The following is an 18,466-nucleotide window of genomic DNA, read 5'->3' as shown; positions in this document are numbered from 1 at the left end:
AGCCCACCAGGCATGATACCAGAACTGCTGGCAATTTTAGAAAAACAGAAGGAGGATGCTATAACATCAAGCCAGGAATTTGCACTCCAAACCCCGCTTCCGGACTAGCAAAGTTTTTAGTACAGGTAATGCCTCATAAACCACCTATCTCGCCATTATGATGCAAGTGCAATTATTCAAAACATAGATAAATGTGCTGTGTGCAAACTGTTGAACCAGTAAATCAAATTACCCACATGATGTCGAGTTGTTGCTTTGTAAACCACCACACACTAACTGACGCAATCTTAAGATGTAAGCAGATCAACCATGTGAGAATCAGATAACTGTGCAAATAACCTGCATTAATTGACTCGACATTGATATTAATTACTTGAAGGGAGAAAACAAAATTGCACTTATTTGGATTTTGCAGCCTTCCGAAGAAGCAAATTAAAGGCAATATAAATATCGGATTTTAGCTAATCTCCAGAACAACACATTCCAAAAGTATAACAGAGTTGAGTTATTTTTTAAAGTGTGAAATGTCAGGTTAATCAGTTGATATATTCAAGTGTCTGAATTTTGATATTGTTATTCCAGCTGGGCCTTCAATCATACCATACACATAACATGTGGTTACACAGCTTGGTTATTCTCTGTTGCCAACTGTGTTCAACCGACAAACTTTAATGACTACAGAATTGAGTTATCTTTTACAAAATAACCACTAAGTTCTGAAAATAAGTAGTCGACAAAATTTACAACGAATAAACTAGATATTAGAATTTAACATACCATAACCAAGCCGGCCAACTTAAACCAAAGGCCATGGATCTGGCAATATACAAATAAGCCAATTCCCTATTCGATACTAAGCAAATAAAATGTAGAATGCTGAGTTTAGTAATCCATTCAAGTGCGCAATCAGGTAAGGTCATTTCAGCTGGACCTTCAATCGTAGCTCAGCAATGACGTGAATTTACACAACTTGGTAATTCTCTGTTATCAGTTGTGTTCGACTGGCAAACTTTAATGGACTCCCTCCATTAACTGGTATCACATTGGCGACCTGCATCCACATATAATACACAGAATTGAGGGTTACATGCTTGTCAAAGGAGTACAGCAACCTGGATTTTTCTTATCATACCTTGAAAAGGAGAGAAAGTTACCTTGATATCACAAAAGGTCTTAGCTGTAGAAAATCTCACATCTATAGGGAAAAACGATGATGGATCTGCCGGGGGCACAACAAACTCCATCGATCCACTGGAAAAGAGGAGAGAAATTTGTAAAACTTGACATCATGGCAGAAGCCAATAAAGTAATATGGAAACAGAAACATATACTGAAAACAAGAAAGTGAACACATCAAGACCATATTAACACTTAATGTCCTAGGTTAAACTATTATAAAGAAATTGGCATTTTCGTATATCGTACCTGCGATTAGTGGAATCTATGAGAAAGATTGACCACTCTAACACAGACCTACGAGCATCGTACCTGCATGTTCAAGATCGTTGTTATATAAATGGGAAACTAATCTCTGCTTAATGGTGAGGTTTCATATTCATATTTAGAAACTTATGAAAAAAATAATGACAAGCGTAATATAAATACATGTCACTTAAAGAACTAACCTCCAGTCCCCATCAACTTGATTGACAGTTGGAGGATCTCGAAGTGCAGGCAAAGGAATCGAAATCACAACATTTTGTAGGTCAAAGACCTCTGATGCTTCATATTCAATATTAACATATGTCTCCCCACTTGAAACTGACGGCCAGCAGTTGACTGCAAATCATGTAGGAAAGCAAGTTACCATGGTACTACCTTTAAAATATGTAATTTGTACTAGGAATCTGCATACTTTAGAGAGCCTCCTGTTTAAAGATTTGTGAGACTTGCCCAAGCATTGTTTTTGAAATTGAGATCCATGTGCAATTTGTATAAAATCCAGTCTCTAAATGTCAATGGTATTTGTATATTGATGCATGGAAGCCAATAAACGCTTTACTAAAACAAAGAGAACAAAAAGGAACATGATGGCATAAGTATAACTGAATGAACACAACAACGACATATATCATATGGATAGCATATGTCTATATTGATTATAAAATACAGTGATGAAATTTAATCCTACAGTAAGCCTGTCACATGATGGGCCAGCAATGCTCAGTAGCATAAAGAACAACAAGAATTCCATAAATTTGTGTAAAAATTTCTGCAAGAAATGTGGACTTACTGCTCAAAGGAACCACCAACTCTTGGGCACTTTGCATTCTCCATTTAACCAAGCCCAGACCCAATGGATCACCCAGTTGGCCTGCTGCTGGGAATGGCTTACTAGGATCCTTAAGGCCCAAGAGGTTCTCCCTTAAAAAGAGATCCTTGTTGATATTTGGATGTGTCTTAAATTGGAAACTTTCATTTCCACCTGTTTCAATCTAGCAGGGTAGATATCTCAAATTAGAGCTCTATACATCAATTTACCAATGCTTGTTCCAAATATGTAATTAGAAAAACATACTCGGGCACAGACCTTGAAACGGACATTTTATAACACTCGTTTATAAATATAAGGGCAAACATGGTGCAATGAATAAGGTTCAAGCTAAATATTTATTCTCTACCTGGACCTGTATGAATCCATCTTCTTTTTTCAGAATTTGAAGACCAAAAGTACCCTGTACTTCTAGGTTACTTAGCCCACCATCACGCTTGAGAACCACAGTAAGCTTCTCTTCAATAGTTATCGTGATAGGGTCTGTTGCTGTTGGAAGAGATGATTTTGATTGCCCAGCAACTGGTTGCACATCCTCAGCGATCACTTCTCCTTCTGCTTTCAGAGACTCCAAAAACTGGTTTGTTTTCTGTGATTTCCCTAGTTGCATGCCCATACCTTTAGAAGGAACAGTAGCAGGTGCAGATGCCCGACCTGAACCACAACCACAGTTCACAATTTGCTCATTTGAATACAGGTTTAGAAAGCAATAACCAACGTAAAGAATGTCAAGTTTGTTTCACTGTCAGCTTGAACTTGTAAATTGCTGAATGCTTGCAATAAATAACCTTTTGCTTTGCTAGAAAATGAATCTGGATCTAAACTTGGGCTAAAACTAGAGTTGCTCCCAAAACCACCTCCACTTGAAATATTCATATCACCAAACCCAATATCAAGTCTGGCTGATCCTGTTGATTGTAATGATGTCAAGCCTCCCCTTTCTGACTTGTTCTTTTCAATCTAGATCACAACAAAGAATGGAGTAAAACAACTGAACAAAACCTGTAACATCTCTAAACATGGCCAAGTAATTTGCCTATATAATACCTTGATCTTATCAATCTCACTTGCTTTCCGTTTCATAACATCTTTTGTCTCATCTATCTTGCTTTGCATTATTAGTTTGTGAAGTCGCTCTTCGTGACTCTCCATCTCACAGTATTGCTTAATTTGCATAATAGTCACATTCTCATTATGCCCAAGTGCGATAGCTTCATCGAATGCAAAGATTATCTCAAATGCCATTCTACAGATTCCTTCTTCATCCAATTCAGGGGAGTATTCAGGCACCTAACACAATCAAACCATCCAATAAGACTTGATGTTATTAGAAAAGAAAGACAACGGCAGTATTAAATGAGATACTAAACATGATTTCTTTTGTTGAGATTGTTCAAAGATAAAAATACTTCAAAATAATAGTGAATTAGTTATCACAGGGAACACTTTTATTAGTCTTATTTGAGACCTTAGATTTACTCCCACTAAAGCCGAAGCAGTTAGCTCAATCACTTGTACCAATGTTGCTGGGGATTGGCTAGTTCCATCGCCACAGGCAGACCCACTAGTATATGCAGAGGGGTTTACTAGGGATGCCATCTATGAATGTGGTGAAGTATCCCTTGGGTTTCTCGTGAAATTTTCTTGGAAAGGAAAAAGATTAAGTCCCAATAGCAACGAAAAAGATCAACTCTCAACAAAAAACACCTACATATTGCAGGCAACTTTCAAAGAGTGTGTTAGCTGTTGGAATTTGACAACTAATTATGTAAATATGTGTAAAAATTGTATTAGTTACTGCCAAGTTAGTTTTATACTGAAACAGCAGTTATGTAACGGAGGAGGCTCTTATAAAACTGATGAATGCCCGAACTATTGTAATCATGGAGAATCATTCTTGATCAAATAAAGAATCCAATCCCTTGCCCCGTGGATGTTTCCTTGACACACTGTCAAGGTTTTACCACGTAAAAATCTTGTGTTTACTTGTGTGATTTTTGGTTTCCATTCAGTTTTCATTTCATTTCTTTCTTGCTTAATCAACTGCTCAAACCAACAATTGGTATCGGAGCACAGTTCGAAAATCAATGTGTATTGAGCCGCCACCGTTGGAGAGGATCGAGATGCCTCAATTTGAAAGCCAGTGAGCCTGTCCGCTGTTTGGAAAGCCCTGAGCAGAGACAGTTTGAAGTCAAACCGTTGGAGAGGGAGGAAATTTCCTGTCAAACACAGAGACAGTTTGAAGTCAAATTCGGTAAAGCAACTGCCATTAACACAGAGTGCATAGACCGACGGTTGGTTGTGAGTCGTCATTTTTTCCTTTGCAGAGGCGTGATTGTGTGAGCCGCGACGGTTAGAAAAGAAATCTTGCCACGTTAGAAAAGAAACCCTAACGCTGTCGTGTTGAGTAAGAGGAACAATCGAATTGCTGAATCGGTTCTCTCAAGTTGAGGAACGTTGTCCATTGTTGAGGAACATTGTCCATCGTTGGAGGAACGCACAGTAAGCAAGCTGCAGATCAGCCTGTTTGCAAATTGAGGAGCAGTTTGTTGTTTTCGCTGAACAAGGAAGAGGAGGCCATTGCTGCTGCGTGAAGAGGGTTTCTGAAGGAAAAACCAGTATTGTTTCTCACTGAAAAATCCGAGTATTTGTGCAAAATTATTCCTTTCTTTTTTGAAAGAAAATCTTTTCAGAAATTATTTGTTGTGAGTTCAAAAACCAGTGGAATATTTTTCAGAAATTAAGAGTAGGGTTTCATTAAGGAAAGGAAAACAAGTTTTTTTCCAGTGAAATTTGTTGAAGGGTTGAAGGGTGTCTTTTTTTTTTTAAAGACCAGAACTGTAGAAAGGAAATTTGTGAAAATTTTTCCAGAAAAGGGTTTCATTGAAAAACGGAGGTTTTGTCCAGGAAACTGAAATTAAAGGGATTTTTTTCAGAAAACTGTTAGATTTTTCAGTAAATTTGAAGAAAAAAATTGGAAACGAACAGAATTCTGAAATTTTCTTTTAGAAAAAATTGAAAACCCTTGTTGGAAGAAGACAAATCAATTTTTTTAAGAAACCCTAGTTGAAAGACTGAAACCCTAGGAGGAAAGAAATGGCCAAGATGACGAATGCAAAGTTCGAGGTGGAGAAATTCACCGGCAAGAACAACTTTTCTCTATGGAAACTGAAAGTTAGGGATTTGTTGGTGCAACAAGGGTTGCACAAAGCATTGGACAGGGTGAGTAAGAAACCTGCTAGCATGACAGATTTGGACTAGGAGGACTTGGATGCCCGAGCTCTCAGTACCATTAGGTTATGCCTAGCGGATGAAGTTCTCTTCAACATTGTTGAAGAGAGTACAGCTGCAGGTTTATGGGAAAAACTAGAAAAACTATATATGACAAAATCGTTAACCAATAGAATTTATTTGTTTAGACAATTGTACATTCTACGAATGAAGGAGGGTACAAAAGTTGCATAACATTTAAATGTTTTTAATACACTTATATGCCAATTATCAGATATGGAAGTTAAAATTCAGGAAGAAGACAAAGCTATAACCTTGTTGTGTTCTCTGCCCGAGTCGTGGGACCACTTCGTAACTTCAATCAATTTGAGCACTGTTGATTCTTTGAAATTTGAATCAGTTGTGAGAGCGCTCTTGTCTGAAGAAGTACGAACGAAATCTAGTACTAAAACAGCTACACCAGAAGCCATGATAGCTAGAGGACGGTCAAAGGAAAGAGGAGAAAAAACAAGGGGATCTTCCAGATCAAAATCAAAGGGAAAGAAGTGTTTCCAGATCAAAATCAAAGGGAAAGAAGTGTAAGGCGAAATGTTGGCACTGCAATAAAATTGGACACCTCAAGAAAGATTGTTGGAAACAGAAAGAGTCTGATAACCCAAAGAAGGAAGCAAATCAGGTTGAATCAGGTATGATAGATGAAGTTTTATCTGCTGAAGAATTATGTATGATAGATGAAACTTTATCTGTATGTAATGTCTCTTAGGATTTTGAAAGTTCGCTGTTAGACTCTGGTGCTTCTCATCACATGTGTCCACACAGAAATTGGTTTATTTCATATGAAGTTGTAGATGGTAGTTCTATGTTTATGGGTAATAATGTATCATGTCAAACTGTTGGAATGGGAAATGTCAGGATTAAAATGTATGATAACACAGTTAGAACATTAACTAGTGTTAGACACATCCCTGAATTGAAGAAAAACTTGATTTCTTTGGGAGTGTTGGATTCGGATGGATATAAGTTTACAGGTCAGAATGGAGTGTTGAAAGTCTCAAGAGGCACCCTAGTTGTTATGAAAGCAGAAAAGGTCGGAAATTTTTATAGACTCAAAGGAAGTACTCAGGTCAGTGAAGCAGTGATTGTGTCAAAGAAAGAAGAAGAAGGTACTCGCCTATTGTTAAAATTGGCAACTAGAGCCAAACTCCATGTGGGTCATCTTATTTATGGCAGCTGATATTTTTCTTGGATCCCTCTCATCGAGAGGTGTAGGATTGATCTAAAGATCATCCGATTCCGATAAGTATTCATGGAGTTATGAATTTATTTGCATTATAAGACAATTCGTCAAGGTCGGTCAGCAACCAAATAAACCCCACATGTGCTCAACGTTTTAGTATAAATAGAGGTGGCCTTCAAGTCATTTCAACACACTTGGGATCTCTTCCTCTCTCTACTTGTCTTTGGGTTTTAGTAGGAGGAGAGATCCTAAGGAATAACATTGCCCGGATCCAGCGGGCAGAAAAGACAAAACTGCTAGAAAAGTCGGAACTGCCGGAAAAGTCGGAACTGTCGGAAAAGTCAGAACTGCCAGAAAAGCTGGAAAAGTCGGAACTGCCAGAAAAGCCGAAACTGCCGGAAAAGCCAGAACTGTCGGAAAAGCCTGAACGCTGGAAAAGCTGGAACTACCGGAAAAGCTGTAAAAGCCGAAAAAGCCAGAAAATCTGGAACTGTCGGAACTGTCAGAAAAGCCAAAACTGCCGAAAAAGTCGGAACTGCTGGGAACAACCAGAACTGCTAGAACTACCGGGAACTGCCGAAACAGCCGGAGCATCTGTCTCCAAAGGAGAGCAGCATGCAAGGGACATCTAACTAACATTGGGACAGTTGTATGGTACTTAGCAGCAAATACACCAAGCATGCAATATTACAGCTAGCATGCAAGGGACAACTAGCATGCAACAACAACCATGCTAAGGACAACAAGCAAGCAGGGGACAACAATCAAGCAAGGTGCAGCCAACACATAGGACAAGATGGCAATATGGTGCAGCAATGGCACATAATGCAGTACAGTGATGGGTATTGTCATGATTAATGAAGCGTGATGAGATGCAGCATAGTGATGATGGGTGCAGCATGGTGCAGCGCAGTGAGGTGCAGCGTGATGACGAAACACAGCACAACGATAGGTGAAGGAGTCACCTTGGAGAATCAGTTGAAACAGCATGTCTTCGACTGATCTCATGTATCATCTTCTTAGAGATGATCTATGCTCTTATCTAGATAAGTCAAAGTGTTGACTTCTGTTGTAAACGTACTATCTCTCTCTCTCTCTCTCTGCTGAACTATTGAAGAACATATGAGAAGAATTGATCAAGGGTTTCCCCACATTGGGGTTTGTCCCTTGCTAGTGCCACATCTTGTGTCCTCTTGTCTTGGCTTGTCTTTTGCGATTTATGTTTATGTTCTATCTGCAGTTTACTTTAATGCTGATGTGATTGCTAATCTGGAAAAGATATGGAGCTAACTGTGAAAATTGAAATAAATTGCTCTAAGCATAGAACATACCTAAAATTAACATGGTATCAGAGCTGAGGTGAAGACAATGCCCAAGCAAGAGTGAAAGATCAATCACTGAAGAAAGTTGGGAAAGGACAAAAGGATCAATGGATTCCTCATCCCTCTTCAAATTCACCAAGGGTGAAGTCGAAGCAGAGAATATTATCAGAATGGCGCAGCGGAATATGGCCTACCTAAAGATCACTTCATTGGAAGACCGGATCTCAAGGTGGAAGGAAAGGCAGATAACTAGTTCAGCCATTATGCGAAAGAGTGTCCGAATGGCAGGGACACATCACTTGATGATGATAACAATCATTCCAGGAACGTCTTCAATGATCAAAGGAATAACAGGTAATGCAGGTCATCAAGGAAATGGCCGACTCTTCAAAGAAAGCAAGGAACCCCAGATATGAAGAATCAAATGTTGTTTTTGATAAGATAAAGAAGCGTTATCTTGTATTGGCCCTCTCCTTCAGATTCTTTGGGAATCTGGCTTATTGATTGTAGTGCTTCAAGGCACTTCATCGGATAGAAGGGTGCACTCTCTAATTTGGTAGAGATGGAAACAATCGTGGGATTATACTTGGAACCGATGCCACCTATCCCGGAAAGGGTGTAGGGAATGTTACCCCTCAATTGAATGAGGGTAACTCGATTCATTTACAGAATCTCTTTTATGTACCTGATCGCAAGAAGAACCTGGTGTCCATTTCAGCAATGGAAGTCAAAGGTTACAGGGTGGCACTCATCGATGGAAAGGTACGTGTTTGAAAATAGAATTTTCAAAGATGTTTTTGAGTTCAGGGTTGTATCAAATTGCAAGAAGTCCACTGGGGACCATGTCCATTGACACATAGCACTGGAGGTCTATGAGTCAGATGGTGACAGGGATGCTTGAATTCAAAAAGAGCATGAAAGTACATGTCTGAGATGTACCGAAGGAAAATCTTACAAGGGGACCATTCCCCTCATGTAGCAGGTCCACAGGTTTGGAACAACCCAAGGAGTTTGAGATTCATGAACGGGAATCTCATGTATACAGGTGGAAGAAAGCCCTCTATGGCTTGAAGCAAAACACCCCGGGCGTAGTATGAGAGGATTGATAGTTGTCTGATGAAGCTGAGATTCACTAGGAGTGAAATCGATCCAAACCATTACCCGAAGGTTGTGGATGATAGACCTCTCATATCGGCACCTTATGAGGACGACCTATTTCTGACAGGTGCAGACCCTCTCATTTGCAGAAGTAAGAGGGAGTTGGATTCCGGATGTGGAATGATAAACTGCAAGCCTGTGACTACCTCGAGGATCTTAACTTTCAGAAGTTATATGGTAGTGATGTCGGACCAAATTTGAGAAATGCCTCTTAGTTTCATAAACTCCTTCGCATTGATGTTCTTGGTGAACTTTCGTCCGAACATATGTTTTGCAGTTAGCATGGTGAGCTCATATTTGGTTGAGCCTCACTGGATTGGTGCCAAGAATCTTCTGAGATATCTTCGGGGCACAATCTCTCATGGATTGAGATACACTGCCGGAAATATGAAACTACATGATTATTCGAATGCTGACTGGGCAGGCAGTGTGGAGGATCACTAGAGCACTTCTCAGCGCTGGTTCTCTTTGGATTCTTCTTCGATATCATGGATGAGCAGGAAGCAGAAGTCGGTTGCTATAAGCACCGCCGAGACCGAATACATAGCTACGAGTATGATCTCGTGTGAAGCTACATGGTTGCAGAAGCTCTTAAGTGAGTTGTTTGTACATAAGATGAATACCACTATGATTCTCTGTGACAACCAGAGGGGAGATTCGATTATTGAGGAATCCCGTATTATTGCTCCAGCAGATAGACATCAAACACTACCTTAACTGAGATATGGTAAGTCGATGAGCGAGGAGGCTCCATCGCATTGAGACTGATGTACAGGTCGCAGACATTTTGTCAAAGCCCTGGGGAAAGGTCAAATCTATGACTTTCCCGAACGACTTGGAGTCGTTGAGAGACCTTCTTATAAGGGTCCTGCATGTTGCATGCATTGAGCTCTGGGAGCTCTGGGGGGCTTGGGGTACTTACTGGAGCAACATACGACCACAGGGCGACTCACCCTCCCCTGGTGGTGCGCTATGAACAGGATGATTAGTTCTTCTGTGGGTCGGGATGATTAGTTCTCCCGTGGCAACTGTGGAACAGGATGATTAGTTCTCCTGTGGGCCGGGATGATTAATTCTCCCGTGGCAACTGTGAAACAAGATGATTAGTTCTCCTGTGGGCTAGGATGATTTGTTCTTCGTGGTGACTATGGAACAGGATGATTAGTTCTCCTGTGGGCCAGGATGATTTGTTCTCCGTGGCGACTGTGGAACAGGATGATTAGTTCTCCTGTGGGCCAGGATGATTAGTTCTTTGTGGCATCCACTGACAGGATGATTCGTTCTCCTGTGGACAGGATGATTAGTTCTCCTGTCGAGGCATCCTACCCATGCAGTCTGGGACTCATGGGAAGTACCTCTCATCTGATCAATGAGAAGGGAAATGAGGATAGGGACCATAGTAGTACTATCGATGGACGCATCACTGTATCTACCATACTCCCTATGCTAGGATGACCTCCATTGATCTGGGATCAATGAAACTGATATGGGATCAATATGAGTGGTTTGAGACACTCTCTTGTGACATTGATCTGGGATCAGTATGAGTGGTTTGAGACACTCTCTTGTGATATTGATCTGGGATCAATAAAACTGACTTCGAGTCAGTAAGAGTGATGTGGCACACTCTCTTCAGATGAAACTGACTTCGGGTCAATAGAGAATGGTATGAGACATTCTCGATCAATTCTTCTTCGTCATGGTTCAGCAGAGCTCAGCAATCAGAGCACTGCAGGGCATTGATGGCAGAGATAGTACAGTCGGACATATGGATCAACTGATGGAGTTCTCCCTAGTTGAGATGGAGTGTTAAAATTGGCAACTAGGGCCAAACCTCATGTGGGTTATCTTATTTATGGCAGCTGATATTTTTCTTGGATCCCTCTCATCGAGAGGTGTCGGATTGATCTAAAGATCATCTGATTCCGATAAGTATTCATGGAGTTATGAATTTATTTGCGTTATAAGACAATTTGTCAAGGTCGGCCAGCAACCAAATAAACCCCACATGTGCTCAACGTTTTAGTATAAATAGAGGTGACCTTCAAGTCATTTCAACACACTTGGGATCTCTTCCTTTATCTACTTGTCTTTGGGTTTTAGTAGGAGGAGAGATCCTAAGGAATAACATTGCCCTGATCCAGAGGGCAGAAAAGACGGAACTGCCGGAACAGCCGGAAAAGCTGGAACTGTCGGAACTACCGGAACTATCATGACTGCCGAAACTGCTGGGAACAACCGGAACTACCGGGAACAGCCGAAACTGCCAAAACTGCCGAAACCGCCAGAGCATCTGTCTCCAAAGGAGAGCAGCATGCAAGGTACATCTAACTAACATTGGGACAGTTGTATGGTACTTAGCAGCAAATACACCAAGCATGCAAGTTACAACTAGCATGCAAGGGACAACTAGCATGCAACAACAAGCATGCTAAGGACAACAAGCATGCTAGGGACAACAAGCAAGCAAGGGACAACAAGCAAGCAAGGTGCAGCCAACACATAGGTCAGGATGGCAACATGGTGTAGCAGTGGCACATAATGCAGTACAGTGATGGGTACAGTCATGATTAATGAAGCGTGATGAGATGATGCAGCATAGTGATGATGGGTGTAGCATGGTGTAGCGCGGTGAGGTGCAGCATGATGATGAAATACAACACAACAATAGGTGAAGGAGTCACCTTGGAGAATCAGTTGAAGCAGCATGTCTTCAACTGATCTCATGTATCATCTTCTTAGAGATGATCTATGCTCTTATCTAGATAAGTCAAAGTGTTGACTTCTGTTGTAAACGTATTATCTCTCTCTCTCTCTGTGCTAAATTATTGAAGAACATATGAGAAGAATTGATCAAGGGTTTCCCTACATTGGGGTTTGTCCCTGGCTAGCGCCACATCTTGTGTCCTCTTGTCTTGGCTTGTCTTCTGCGATTTATGTTTATGTTCTATCTGCAGTTTACTTTAACGCTAATGTGATTGCTAATCTGAAAAAGATATGGAGCTAATTGTGAAAATTGAAATAAATTGCTCTAAGCATAGAACATACCTAAAATTAACACCTATGGCATCAGCGATTGGGTCACATGAGCAAGAAAGGTCTTCAGGTACTGATAAACCATAAATTACTTCCTGATTTGAAATCCTTGAAGTTGGATTTTTGTAAACATTGTGTGTATGGAAAACAGTGTAAACAGAGATTTAAAACTGGAAGTCATAATAGTAAAGAAATTTTGGACTATATTCATTCTGATCTGTGGGGACCATCTCCTATTGTATCGTATGGAGGTGCTTTATATTTCTTAACGTTTATTGATGATTTCTCCCAAAAAGTTTGGGTCTTTATGTTAAAAAAGAAAGTTGATGTATTCAATGTATTTAAACAATTTAAAGCAATGGTAGAAAAAAGAACAAGCAAATCAATTAAATGTTTAAGAACTGACAATGGTGGTGAATTTACTTCTCTAGAATTTGAACAATATTGTAAGGATGAAGGAATTGTTAGACACAAAACTGTTGTTTATACTCCTCAGCAAAATGGTGTTGCTGAACGTATGAATCGGACTCTTATGGAAAGAGCCAGAAGCATGATCAGCAATGCTAACCTACAAAAGGAGTTGTGGGCAGAAGCAATATCCACTGCTTGTTATTTAGTTAACAGATCACCTTCAGTAGCAATTAATTGTAAAATTCCTAAAGAAGTTTGGACAGGTCAGTCTTGTGATTATTCACATTTAAGGATATTTGGTTGTGATGCCTATGCTCTTATTCCTAAAAATCAGCGTTCAAAATTAGATCCAAAATCGAAATGTTATGTCTTTGTTGGGTATGACTATGCAGTGAAAGGATACAGGTTGTGGGATCCTACTTCGCAGAAGATAGTCATTAGTAGAGATGTAACATTTGATGAATCTTCTCTTTTAAAATCAAATGTTGAAAGAATTGAACAGGAACAGGTATCGCCAAATCAACAAATTCAATTGGAGGCTAGACCTTTTTTTGAAAGTCGAAAGGAAGGAGAGACTTCTGGAGGAAAAGGTGATGAAGATACAAAGGAAACTGTTGAAGTTTCTGAACCAATTCAGCAACCAGTCACTCTAAGAAGGTCTACAAGGGAAAGAAAAACTCCCAAAAGGTATGAAGATTCTGCTTCATCTTTTGCTTTGATTACTGAAGATGGGGAACCTTCTTGTTATCAGGAAGCAGTGGATGATACGGATAGCGAAAAATGGAAAATGGCTATGGAAGAAGAAATGGATTCCTTAGCCAAGAACAATACCTAGGATCTTGTAGAACTTCCTGAAGGGAGAAGTGTTGTTGGATGCAAATGGGTCTTCAAATTGAAACGAAAAGTTGATGGAAGTATCGAAAGGTATAAGGCAAGGCTGGTAGCAAAAGGGTATTCTCAGGTTGAAGGTATTGACTTTCATGAGATTTTTTCACTAGTTGTAAAACTTGTTTTTATTCGTATTGTGTTGGCACTAATTGCATTACTTAACCTTGAGTTAGAACAGTTAGATGTTAAAACAACTTTTCTACATGGTGATTTGGATGAAGAGATATATATGGAACAGCCAGAAGGTTTTCTACAAGATCGCAGCAAAAGATTAGTTTGCAAGCTCAGGAAATCATTGTATGGCCTGAGGCAGTCTCCCAGGCAATGGTACAAGAAGTTTGACTCCTTCATGGTGAGCCAGAACTTTATTAGAAGTGAGTATGATCATTGTGTATACTTCAAGAGTTTCAGTGGCATATTCATTATCTTACTTTTGTATGTTGACAATATGCTTATTGCAAGCAAAAGCATGGATGAGATCAACAGGTTAAAGGCTCAGCTCTCTAGGACGTTTGATATGAAGGATCTTGGAGCAGCAAAACATATCTTGGGCATGGAGATACACAGAGACAGGAAAAATGGTAAGCTTTGGTTATCATAGCAGAAGTATGTGGAAAGAGTACTTGAAAATTTCGGTATGAACAATGTGAAACCTGTTAATGTTCCATTAGCTTCCCATTTTAAGCTTTCTTCGGTTTTGAGTCCTAGAACTAATGAAGAAAAGAAGTATATGTCTCGTGTACCATATGCAAATGTTGTAGGCAACTTAATGTATGTGATGGTATCTACAAGACCTGACATTTCACATGCAGTTGGAGTTGTCAACAGGTTCATGGAAAATCCAGGTGAAGAACATTGGCGAGCAGTGAAATGGGTGCTTCGGTATTTAAGAGGCACAAGTGATCATTGCATCATCTTTAATGGTAGTGAAGGATCAGTTTGCAGATATGTGGATGTTGATTATGCAGGTGATTTGGACAAAAGGAGATCTACTACAGGTTATGTTTTTACTCTTGCAGGTGGAGCAATTAGTTGGATGTCAAAGCTTCAAGAAACAATTGCGTTGTCCACTACCGAAGCAGAATATATAGCTGCTTCAGATGCCAGTAAAGAAGCAATCTGGTTAAAGGGTCTACTTGATGAGATTGGAAGGACACAGGAGAGAGTGAATGTACTCTGTGACAGTCAGAGTGCTATTCACTTGGCTACGAATCCAGCTTATCATAGCAAGACCAAGCACATTGATGTAAGGTATCATTTTATGAGACATGTGATCGATGGCGGAAAAGTAGCTCTTGAGAAGGTCCATACATGGGAGAATTGTGCAAACATATTGACGAAACCAGTTACAGTAGAGAAGCTGCGATGGTGTTTAGCTTCTCTTCGCTTGCAAAAGAGATGATGAATGGGCATGGGCAAGGGCCAGGGATTAGGAAAATTGTTGTCAAGGTGGAGTTTGTTGGAAATTGACAACTAATTATGTAAGTATGTGTAAAAATTGTATTAGTTACTGCCAAGTTAGTTTTATACCGAAACAGCAGTTATGTAACGGAGGAGGCTCTTATAAAACTCATGAATGCCCGAACTATTGTAATCATGGAGAATCATTCTTGATCAAATAAAGAATCCAATCCCTTGCCGTGTGGATGTTTCCTTGACACACTGTCAAGGTTTTACCACGTGAAAATATTGTGTTTACTTGTGTGATTTTTTGTTTCCATTCAGTTTTCATTTCATTTCTTTCTTACTTAATCAACTGCTCAAACCAACATTAGCGACTCCAATTGTGGATAAATTTTGGGCCAAAATTTCTCATTCAATGCCAAAAGACATCCCACCAAGATACATGTGACTGGCTAAAAAGCTTCGTAGAAATTTTCGAATAGTTTAACACTTAGGTTGAAGCGAGCAAGAAACCTATAATGAGATGCCCCCACTGGATGAATCCTAGATACTGTCTACTCTAAAAATGATGTAACTCCAAAGGAAGCTAAACTGCCACCGCTAGATCGCCAACGCAACCTAAACCACAGAACCAAACTAACAGGTAGATACAATCTCCCTGTAGTGTTCTGTCATTTTGTCCTTAATCCAAATTGAACTGATCATCAGTAGTTGCCGAACGTAGCACTAACCCAAACTTGTAAACTGAACCCCCTCGAGGACCACTGGACAAAGCAACCGTAGTTTCTAAGTCGTTTTCGTGAGCAGTTAAGATGCAACTTCAGAATAATTGACTTATTGACACTGAAAAACAAAAGCAAATCCCAAACTAAATAATTTCATCCATAACATCAGATGCCCTTAGAGTGAATTACCTATGCAATCTACAACATTTCTATGGTTTCCCACAAAGGTAAATCGCCAACAGGATTACCAGCCCAAACACGTCACAGGATCAGTTTCCTAAAGCAAAATTTTTCCAGTATTTTGGGTGCTACAGACTCCAGAGTATCATTAACCTTTGCAAGCAAATTAAATATAGATAATTCCTGATCTTTATTAAACATATTCATAAAAACGAATTCCATAATGACATTACCAGTTTGGAGAGCAGCCTCAGAGTGTCAAGATCTTGAAGAATATTACTTTGCCTGTTGGTGATAAGCAGCAAATACAGAGATTCCATTGGCTGGTATACATAGCGAACATTCTCTGTCTCGACATAAGTATGTTGTTTCCCACTTCCAACTAACTTAGGAAAAGCAGCCAGCAGCCCTTCAATCCTAATTCTAGTCATATCCACAAATTGCCTGGAAACCAAGGCTGCACATGACAAACAACAATAACAGAATACACAAAGAAATCAGAGATTCAACATAATCATAAACACCCTAATGCCCACAGAAAAAACACACGGAACTTGCAGAAAGAAAATTAGATGCCACTACTGGTAAAAAATAAAAAACCCAATGCCCTAATGATAAGGTTTTGAAATCAAATCCAGTACAGAATTGACCAGGGCCATCCCATTTTGTAAAACATTTTTTAATTGTTAACATAAGTATCATTTTAATTTACAGTTACAAAATTAAATAAATAAATAAAAATGACCCCCAGAAAAAGGGGGTTGGATTGTGCAAACCTTTCCCTGACTTAGTGATAACAGAGGCTGCCAAGACCACCTGGAAAGCAGATAAGAGGTTTATATCATCAACACATACACCGTAATAAATTTAAAACATAACCCATATGCAGATAGCAGCAGATTTAAGCAATAATAGCTTGAAACATTAAGTCATATGCAGATAACAGCATATGTGGGCAATAACAGCCTTAAAACGTAAACCCGCAAGCAGATAGCACATTAGACAATAATTCATTTCCAGATAAAACGGCATTTAGGTTATAAACTAAAATGCCAAAACACAGGCAGGCAGTAAGCCATATATCCAAATTGTTGTGGAGAATCGAACTTGAAATCTCCCAAAACTTGATAATAATTTATTGTATATTCAGTTTAGGCTTCGTGAGTGATGGGATCTTGTACAAATTTACGCAGATTATTTAAACAAACAAGAGATCATGCAATGTGAAGTGAAATGTAAGAAAAGAGATTGAAGATGGATACCATTTTGGAAACTTGAAACCTGCTGCGACCTTTCCTTCTACTTAATGGAACTAAGGTTATTCAGAGTGAAAATCTGAGTCGAGAAACACCATTAATGAGAATAAGAAAAATTGAGGGTAGTCCCTGAACATTCCTCCTCAGATCTGCAATTGTGTTCTATGATCCCGAAATGTGCTTTGGCCGAGGGAAGATGCAGGACTGCCTTTTATAGGCTTTGATGATGTAATTTTTCCTCCCTACACTCAGCTCATCTATTTATACGAGGAGCGTATTGTATCCCACGTATGAATTAAAAAATTAGGTGTGAACTGTGGAATCTATATTATCTAATTTAATTTAAGTTAGGCTAATACTTTATTTTATTTATGAATAGTTTATTATGACATTTTTTTTCATTTTTTTAGGTTTATTATTAAAAAATTTAAATTTAATATTTTACTTATAAGATTTTTTTAAGTTACTTTATGTTAAAAGAAAAAGGTAGTTATTAACACTTCGAACGGAGGATGTCAAAGTATATTATAGAAATTTTAATTTTAATTACGGTAAGGAAATATAAAGAATGGTTTTATGTTAATCTATAATTATAATTTTAAATTAAAATAATAGGTTACTTTAAATTCATTTTAATTGTGGACTTGTGAGTGTTCACAAGGATAAATTTATTTTTATTTTTAAAGAAGTAAATTTTGTATTTCACGAATTTTGATTTTATTTTGGAATTAAGATAGATTTACGTGAGTTTAATTATTAATTATAAATATTAATTTTATATTTATTTTTATTTTATTTTGATTAACATTTCTAACATATCTAGTTGGAGAGTGTTTTTTTGGCACAATAAGTTAATTTAATAAAATTAAGATGTGAGTTTTTATTATTTGATCAAGTTTAATAGAGTTAAGTGATTATAATTTAGATTTGTTATGTTGCGAAGTTCATGGCTTGTGTTGTGGGGAGGAGCTCGGCTCCTTCCTACCACAATATCTTCACAGTGTACAAGTGTTGAGCAAGTCCATCCAACCAGTTGGAAAATACCTCTTCTCATTCAAAGTAGTTGAAGAACCTCATCACAACCAAGCAAGGGTTCCTCTAGCCCAGTGAATCTGTTGGCACGCCATTCTTGGCGAAATCGCAATCCAGGCCGATATCTACCAAAGTTGGCAGAAGAACTCAAATACAAGGTAAAATTAAGTCACGGAGGGGAATACATCTAGTATACGCAATAGCATGCCCTCATTGAGAAATTTATGGGTATTTGCCCAAGAAAAAGGGTTATGATATGATGGATTCAGAAGAAATGGAAACCCAAGGGATAGATAGATCTGGGATTGGGGTCA

The 18,466-nt window shown here is 38.9% G+C and overlaps 1 protein-coding gene across 1 annotated transcript; it reads right to left on the bottom strand.

Annotated features, from left to right (window-relative positions):
- Positions 1-527: 527 nt before the first annotated feature.
- Positions 528-17,365, bottom strand: LOC149155489 (coatomer subunit delta-2-like). Its single transcript, XM_089445629.1, has 11 exons — positions 17,127-17,365; positions 16,641-16,680; positions 16,098-16,321; positions 3,320-3,562; positions 3,061-3,232; positions 2,622-2,926; positions 2,234-2,435; positions 1,626-1,779; positions 1,426-1,488; positions 1,155-1,251; positions 528-1,051 (listed from the first exon to the last, which is right to left on the bottom strand). The coding sequence occupies exons 1-11, from the start codon at positions 17,127-17,129 to the stop codon at positions 962-964; spliced, it is 1,593 nt and encodes a 530-aa protein (XP_089301755.1). The 5' UTR covers positions 17,130-17,365; the 3' UTR covers positions 528-961.
- Positions 17,366-18,466: the final 1,101 nt, after the last annotated feature.

Source organism: Pinus tabuliformis, chromosome 9, assembly GCF_031772625.1.
Source record: "Pinus tabuliformis cultivar Carrire ecotype Pingquan chromosome 9, CPIR1, whole genome shotgun sequence".
NCBI classification, from domain to species: domain Eukaryota; kingdom Viridiplantae; phylum Streptophyta; class Pinopsida; order Pinales; family Pinaceae; genus Pinus; species Pinus tabuliformis.
Note: the sequence above shows the minus strand (reverse complement) of the source record. Positions and strands in the feature narration are given on the sequence as shown.

Bases quoted from the DNA above. Each gene is read 5' to 3' on its own strand.
- LOC149155489 (XM_089445629.1), bottom strand. The intron at 3,233-3,319 runs GTATTATATAGG...GTTGTGATCTAG, and splicing joins GTGAGATTGATAAGATCAAG to ATTGAAAAGAACAAGTCAGA. The intron at 2,436-2,621 runs GTAGAGAATAAA...CTACCCTGCTAG, and splicing joins ATGGATTCATACAGGTCCAG to ATTGAAACAGGTGGAAATGA.